The sequence below is a fragment of the Crotalus tigris genome, unplaced genomic scaffold (genome assembly GCF_016545835.1).
Source record: "Crotalus tigris isolate CLP2741 ecotype Arizona unplaced genomic scaffold, ASM1654583v1 scf7180000017644.4837335, whole genome shotgun sequence".
NCBI lineage: Eukaryota > Metazoa > Chordata > Lepidosauria > Squamata > Viperidae > Crotalus > Crotalus tigris.
Window position 1 is genome coordinate 1,440 of NW_024096536.1, and position 7,902 is coordinate 9,341.

At 38.2% G+C, this 7,902-nt stretch overlaps 1 protein-coding gene across 1 annotated transcript; it reads left to right on the forward strand.

The window, feature by feature from the left end:
- Positions 1-275: 275 nt before the first annotated feature.
- LOC120304631 (transcription factor MafF-like) lies at positions 276-7,557 on the forward strand. Its single transcript, XM_039335449.1, has 3 exons — positions 276-851; positions 1,269-1,351; positions 4,212-7,557. Exons 1-3 carry the CDS (start codon positions 740-742, stop codon positions 4,623-4,625), a joined length of 609 nt encoding a protein of 202 aa, XP_039191383.1. The 5' UTR covers positions 276-739; the 3' UTR covers positions 4,626-7,557.
- The last annotated feature ends 345 nt before the right edge of the window (positions 7,558-7,902 follow it).

A 7,902-nucleotide genomic window follows, 5' to 3' on the forward strand; every position in this document is an offset into this window, starting at 1 on the left:
TGCTTAAGCTGCTTTGGAAGGTGTCCATCTAAACATCGATGTATCTGTAGATTGTTGGTGGACTATCCTGGGACACAGCTCCTCTGGTATAACCTTTTAACATGCATCGTATGGTGTGTCATATGTTGAATTCCAGGACTTAATTAAAAGATTATTATTTGAGGTGGCCTGCTGTCCTCACAGTACTGTTGTGCAAAGTGAAAAGAGCAACTAGACTCAGCCACCAGGTATTTTCAGGGTGCTAGGTCTGGGGGGGGGGGGGGAGAAGAAAGAAAAGGATTAATATAACTATGGGCCATAATTTTCCAAGATATCAGATGCTGCCATTGGCCTTACTATATATAAGAATCCTTTTTGCCAGTGTAAAAATATGGGCTTCCCTCAAAGAGAGAAATTGAGGATAATCCTGATTTTTGAGGAGAACAGCTGATCAACAGATTGTATAGATGTATCTGACTGCAGACACAGGTCTCTAATGCAGTGTTTTTCAAACACTCTTCTAATGCATAATTCTTAGTAGTGACGGTTTACATACATCTGCCCTTTGGGATGTAGGGGTTTGACTTATTAGTCACTCTTAGTTTGTTTCCCCCCCCCCAGTGGACTGAAGTTCTTGTGCTGCCAACGACCAAAATGTATTGCTTTTATTCCCTCCCTCGTGTCTCCTTTCAGGCCCTGCTATTTCAGAGACACGCCCGTCAGCTGGCTCTCCACTGTTCAGTTTCCTTCTTCTCAGGAAATGTTTGCCCTTCTGTGTTTCCGGCAACTGCAGAGCATGTCCTTTATAGAGTCACTATACAGTGGAGGAGAGGATGTACTGGAGATACCTCATATTTTGCTTGGGTGGCTAGGTAGGCTGTTTTGTGCAAAAAATTTCATTTCGGGCTTAAAATTCTGAGAGATGACATTCACATATCTTAAAGTTGCCAAGTTTGAAAAACACTGCTTTGGAGGAAATTAAAAGCATTTACAGAATATTTATTTTTTTTAAAAATCCATAGAATCGTTTAGATACTGGGTCAGCACTTTGGGGTCTCAGTTGCTCTCGCTGAAGTAAGGAATTGTGACTCCAGGATTTTATTTTATTTTTTTAAAAAAGCCAGCATCCTGTATCCTACTAGGCAGGATGGATAGTAGGAAAATGAGACTGGAAGATGTGGACAGATGAAAAGGAATGGAAATTTCGTGAAAAACACAACCTGTGGACAAGCATTAAATAACAACAATTTTGAAAAATGAATAGCAATCACAGATCTATTCTCTCTCAGTTCAATTACAGGGTGTTTCTGGGGGACTATCAGGAGCGCACAAGAAAATGTCATCTGACAGCTTGTCGACCAAAGCCCTAAAGGTAAGGACCTAGCACACGGGTATCAAACTTGCCATATCACGTGACGTGTCGCGACGTGTCGTGACTTTTTTTGCATTACCGGAGCTGGGATGGGCGTGGCCTCTGCATGATACAACTGGCCCGTGGGCCGGCAATTTGATATCCCTGACCTAGTAGTTTTGAAAAACACATTTCCCTTCTATAAAACTCTGGTATTCTGCTATAAGAGACTGATCATCATGACTTAAATGAATAATTATTATCTGGCATTAAAAAACAACAACATCCAGAGTTCTCATTGGAAGAAAAGTGAACCTTACAGACTCTATAGAATTTCTGCACAATTTGTGTACATCTACGTTCCCCTGATCTTCTTTGAAATTATTCTACCCCCCCCCTTTCACTTTTCCTCTTCTTTGTGCCCTTACTTCCTTGTTCTCTGTTCCCTCCATTTCACCATTTTTTCTTCCTGCTTGTGTTGTTATTCACTTTCTCCTTTGTCCCTCGCCCTCTTTTCAGAAATGGTGAACATGTGTGTGGAAATTTGTATGGAATTAAATTATTTTCAATAGTTGATATAGGACTTCTTTTTAAAGAATAGTCAGTCTGTAACCCATACAGTTGCTGAAGCACACATGGATGCATATTTGCAAATGTTTCTAGCAGCATTGAGCCAAAAAGGGGAAGGATGTTCTGTGTCTTTCCTAATATAATTTTCCTCTCTGAAAATTATTGCACTGATGTCGCTTTGTTAATGTGAACTATAAATTCTTGCCATGTATATGCATATACAAACACATTTTGACAAGCGGGTCCTTTTTAATTTTCTCAGAAATATTTGAAGAACAGCACTTGCTTCTCCATGTATTTTCCCTGCTTGTATCCAAGAAAAGAAACAACAAAAACTGAAACTATTGCCTCCTCATTCTTAAGATTGTCACATTGCTTGTTTAAACACAAACCTGGAGGATAGAAGCAACCCATTATTGTGTGCAGGTAAAGTAAGGACTGATGGAGGTGTGCCCTGCAGAGAAGTCACACAAATTGTCAAGGGAGGCCAGGCCCTCCTTTATATTAAAGAAATGCATCTCTTCATTGCCAGTCTCTAGCAGTAAGATTTTTAAAACAAAAATCCAGGGCAGTAATTGTGGGAACTGTATTTACCTACTTAGCTGTTCTAGAAGAGGAAACCAAGCACATTAATTTAGAACAGATTTTGTATGAAACAGTCAGGGGTAGGTATGCTCACCCCAAGGTTTTTTAGGGAGCCAACAATTATTGTCCGGAAGCTGGTGTATTTTGTTAAAAGATCTGTAACTAAGCAGGTATTAGGAAATTATGATAATATCATAATGATAATATCCAATTATAACTTTGTTTCTAGCAATGCTTGATCTGCAAGAGAATGCTGTGCTATTGTTTACATGTCTTTGTTTTCCCGACACTATTAGAAATTGTCTACTAATTAAACTAAATAGTTTCAAGCAATATGTGGTCTAAGTGTGAAAACTCAGACTAGGTTGGATTGCTTAGCCAAGTGGTCACTTCCTGTTTCTTCTAATTATTTAATGTCCCAAAACAGTTTGAATAGGAATGGGTATTCTTGCTGTGTTCCCATAAGCTGGAAAAGTCAGAACAATGAAGTGTTGATTCACTAACTTTTGCTTAGAAACACCTTAAAGCAGAGAAATTTCAAATTCTGTTCATAAGAAGTGTTTGGAAATTGATCTGGAATGCAGACAGTAGCATCTGAACAGCAGCAAGAAAATATCACATGTGTCTTACACCAATATTAAGCAATGCTTAGTCAGTGTTATACGATAATCTTGGATGTTCTCAAAAGCTAACATCTCATATATGTAGCTATTTCCTCCATTGAATTATAGAGTTTGGAAACAGATTTTTTCTTCTGTTTCTACATAGTCTGCATAGAATTGCATTGTAAATGGCCTGTGATCCCATACATAAAGGATTGTATCAAACCAATTTTAAGATTTGCATTCTGGATCCTGTTTTTGAGTACTCTCTGAATCAGTTTTGTCTGATTAATCCCAGAAATGGAATATTTTCTGCAATGATATCTGGATTGTGGCACTTCTTTCCCAAAGAGCTACTTGAGACCCAATGCTAAAATATTCAGGTTGCTCTTCTAGAATTTTTCCTCTGAATCCAAAGAACTCTATTTTTCAAAAGTGCTTTATAAAATAAAAAAATGAAATTGGTATAGAAAGCAATTTCTGTATACTAATCGATAAACTGGATCAATGGGTTAACACAGTGAAGTTATGGGGGAATTACGTATAAGAAATACAATTTTTTATATTTAGTTATAATTTCTGCTGCTGTGAAATAATAGCAATAATAAAAACAGAAAATTAAAAAAGTCTTTAAAGAAACAAAGTGACGAGCATAAATCCAGACTAAGCTAGTCATACTTTGATCCTACTTATTTAGTTGATGGGTAACTTTTATTGATTCAGTTGACACTGATTTAAGTACACAACCCCCTCTACTGAGAAGTAAATTCCATTGAGTTCATTGGCAGCTAGTCCTGGCTAAATGGTTTAAAGATCTTACTCAAGTCTTCAAATTTCAAACCCTTATAATAAATTCATAATTTTTATAATGAGGAATTTATAATATAATTATTACAATATAAGGGGGGGAAACCCTAACTCAAAGAATATTGTAGAAAATATATACAAATACAAATATATATAAAAACAATGCCAACATACTACTGCTACAAAATGTTCCCATTTGTTTGTTTTTAATTGTTCTAGGCTCTCCTTTCTCTTTCCAGTTGTTGCTGGGGGTTTTTCTGGATTCTCTCTATACTTGTACATCTGATTCTCAACTATTCGATCCTTTTCTTAAACAGATCAAACGGGAGATGGGTGAGAACACACCACATCTTTCAGATGAGGAGCTTATGGGACTGTCAGTGCGGGAACTTAACCACCATCTGAGAGGCCTGTCCAAGGAAGAGGTAGCAAGATTGAAGCAACGTCGGCGCACTCTAAAGAATCGTGGCTATGCAGCCAGCTGCCGAGTGAAGCGGGTGTGTCAAAAGGAGGAGCTGCAGAAGCAAAAGACGGAATTAGAAAGGGAAGTTGATAAGCTAGCGCGGGAGAACGCTGCCATGCGCCTTGAGCTGGACGCCCTGCGTGGCAAGTATGAAGCGCTGCAGGGCTTTGCCCGCACAGTCACTGCTCATGGCACTGCTGCAAAGGTGGCAACTGCCAGCGTTATCACAATTGTCAAATCTGGTTCCAACCAGGCCACCTACTCCTAGTGCTTACAAGCCAAGCCATGAACTAAGTCCTATTGCCATGCCTCTGCACAGCTCTTACCTAAAGCGGCTGTAGCTGCACTGGCTCTTTCCTTCTCCCACTTTTGTTCTACCCACTGGAGGAGACACAGTTGACTTGAAGACCAAATGGCTAAATGTTGAACTTTGTCCTTAGTCCTTGCCTTCATTGGAAGATTGTGGGAAAGTGGTGTCCAACTTGTGTAATTTTAGCTGTCAGTTATTTGTGAATTGGATTACAATGGCCAGTTATTCCTATTTTCCTTTTCCATTTTATATTTGTTAGGTTTTCTTCTCTGCTGCTTCATACCTTATGACTGATTAAATGTAAAACAGATAGATTTGAAGATGAGATCTTTACCTTAGTTGAAAATGCTGCGTCGGAGAAATTTTGACAGCAATTATAGAGAAAGGCAGATAGTTTCTATCTGATTGGAAAAAAAGATGCCAAGACTGAAGTCTTCTTTTAAGGTCTAAAACCTAGTGATTATAATAATCCAGTTGTTATCAGAGGATATCAATTTCCCAGTTTCTTGGTGCACTGTTCAGACATAAGTCTAGGTATTCATGTATAACTCTGTCTGCTTTTTGTTGTAAACCATAGTTCCCAGTTACCTACTGTTTAATTCAGAGTCTCTTGATCGTTTCAGCATGAAATTGTTGTTTTACAAGAATCAGTCTGAGCCTCTGATGAGTAGACATTTAAAAATGATAAAAAAGTATTATTGCTTGGTGACTGCAACGGTGGTGGAAAAACAGATCACAAAAGGGACATGTCAAGAAAAGAATTAGTTGCTGCTAACCCACCCTAGGAAGAAATAATTATGCACATTGCAGTGACTGGAGAGACAATCTCTCTGCAACTGTCTGTGGATGCAATTGTGCTCCAAATACTCTTTTGATTGTGAAAGTGTTCTTCTGCTGAGGTTTTATGGACAAAATAGAAACAGCTTTCTAAAGAGGGAGAGAGGGAGAGAGAGAGAGAGAGAGAAGAAAATGGGAAAAGTAAAGAGGGAGTGTGTTAAATGAGGAAAGAGCAGCATGGATAAAGCAAGTGAGACTGATGGATAGTGAAGGGACAACAGAATTGCAAGTGAACTTCTAGAGAAGATAACTGAGTTCTAAAAGAATTAGTTTCATGAGGGGTACTAATAGCAACAAACAAAATGTAATGAAGAGAGCCTTTTGTATTTTCTTTCTGTTTTTGCATTGGCAAAAGACTAGAAATAGAAACTCAGGAAAGAAATATACCCAACTATTACAGAGATTAAGACATTTTATGTTCAAGGGAATCAAGCCAAGAAGCAGTACAGGCTATTTGCTTGGGGTGTGGGGTTCTGAGGTATTCAGAATCAATCCTAATCATAGAGATGGGGTATAACCCAGCACATCTCTTTCAGTTTCTTTTTTTCTCCCCAAAAGCAAGTTGAGAGAGGGCCAATCACTTACACAGAACAAGGAAAAGAGGCTTCAGTTGCAAACACCATTGGTGAGGAATATAGTTCCTCTGTGTTGTTTTGTGGCCTAATTTTTGCTCTATTTAGTTGTGTAAAATGCAAGATACATTTTTATTGAGGAAAGTGTAGTAGATGAAATTCAAAATGCTTCTTTATATCTACAGGATGCATTTTCACAAGAGCAGCAAAATAACTTGAACCATAGCCAAAAATAATTTTGTCATGAAAATAAAACCTAGTTTAATCTAAGCTAGCACAATGGCAAAGTCAAGTTCTTCTAGATGCCACTGTATTTGTCTCTTGTTCTTTTAAGATAATATTCTCATATGCACTTAGTAGGATTTACTGTAAAAACCACACTGTTTAATTTTTAAAAATGTTTACAATTACAATCTCGTCCCTTTCATTGTAGCAGCTTTTATACCATCCAGTGGTTCTCCAGATGCATTCTGCCATGTTGGCTGCAAATGCTGTGAATTGCAGAGAGCACAAGTTAGAGAAAACTGATACCATTCAAAAGCCTAACTTAGTAAACACACAAACTTAAACAGTGTACTGTTTCCCTTTCCTTGCCATGCTTTCATGAATCCCATATGCCATTTAAACCAAGCTGCCTGCATGTACACACAGAATATTAGTAGCACTGGACTTGTAGAATCAACTATTGATATACTACCCATTTGTATGCCTTTCTGGCCAAGCAGTTTTAGCCCATTGCCTTCTCGTTTTAAAGGGGGTATGAAATCTTATGCCAAGCATGGACAATATGAGAATAGCACATCTGTACCAAGAGACACTGGCAGCTCCATTGCTTAAGAAACTGGGAAGTTTATACACCTGGGAGACATGGATACAGTAATTTTGTAGAAAGCATGGAGAAGGGTTAGATTAGAAGACTTAGGAAAGTACCTTCTTCCATTAAATATACGTTGCTAACATAAGAACCAGTGAGTATTTGTGGGTAATCATTTCCAGGCATGTGCCAGTGACTTGTTTATGTGGCAAGTATGATCCATTTTTTAAAAAAGACATATGGATGGGTTTACCCATCCTGCAGCTTGACGTGACTTCTACCCCTAACATGGAATCAGCTTCCAAACCAGTGTTGTCCATCCTTCCCCTCCAGCCTTTTGATCCTTAATGGGGATTCCCTCTTTAACGTTTCTACCCTTGACACCCTATTTTTCCTTGTTCCTACCCTGTGATTTATTTATTGCACGAATATAAGTTATTTTCACATTCTTTATGCCGTTCTGCCTTGTGGCACGGCCGGGATGTTGGTACAGAGCTGTACTTTATATTTTATATATGCAAATCACATTTTATCTTCTATAGAGCAAGAAAAAAAGTACTTATTTATTTTCTGACTTACAGTAAGTGTCCTGCCAGACTCCTCTGTATTTTGTAGAATTTACAAATAAAGCCAGATTTTTTTTCCAAAATGGAGAAACTGAAAATAAGTGATATGTGCTCTTTTCTTGTGAAAATGAAAGAGATTGTGTTGAAGATCTAGGAATCAATTCTGGGAATTTCATTGAAAATGAATAATTATACAGCATTAATTTTATGTCTGCTGATCATTTGCAGACATAGGCAATCTGCTCTGCACTTTCAGCACTTGTCAATGCTGGTTGAAGTTGGGAGGACGGGAAGCCACTACTGCAGCTGTTCTCAACCTGTGGGTTGGGACCCCATTTGAATAGACTCTATTCAAGAGACTATTCTATTGGCTTTCGAAAGCCAATAGAATAGACTCTCTTGAATAGAGTCTAATTCTATTGGCTTTCAAAAACCAATAGGAATTG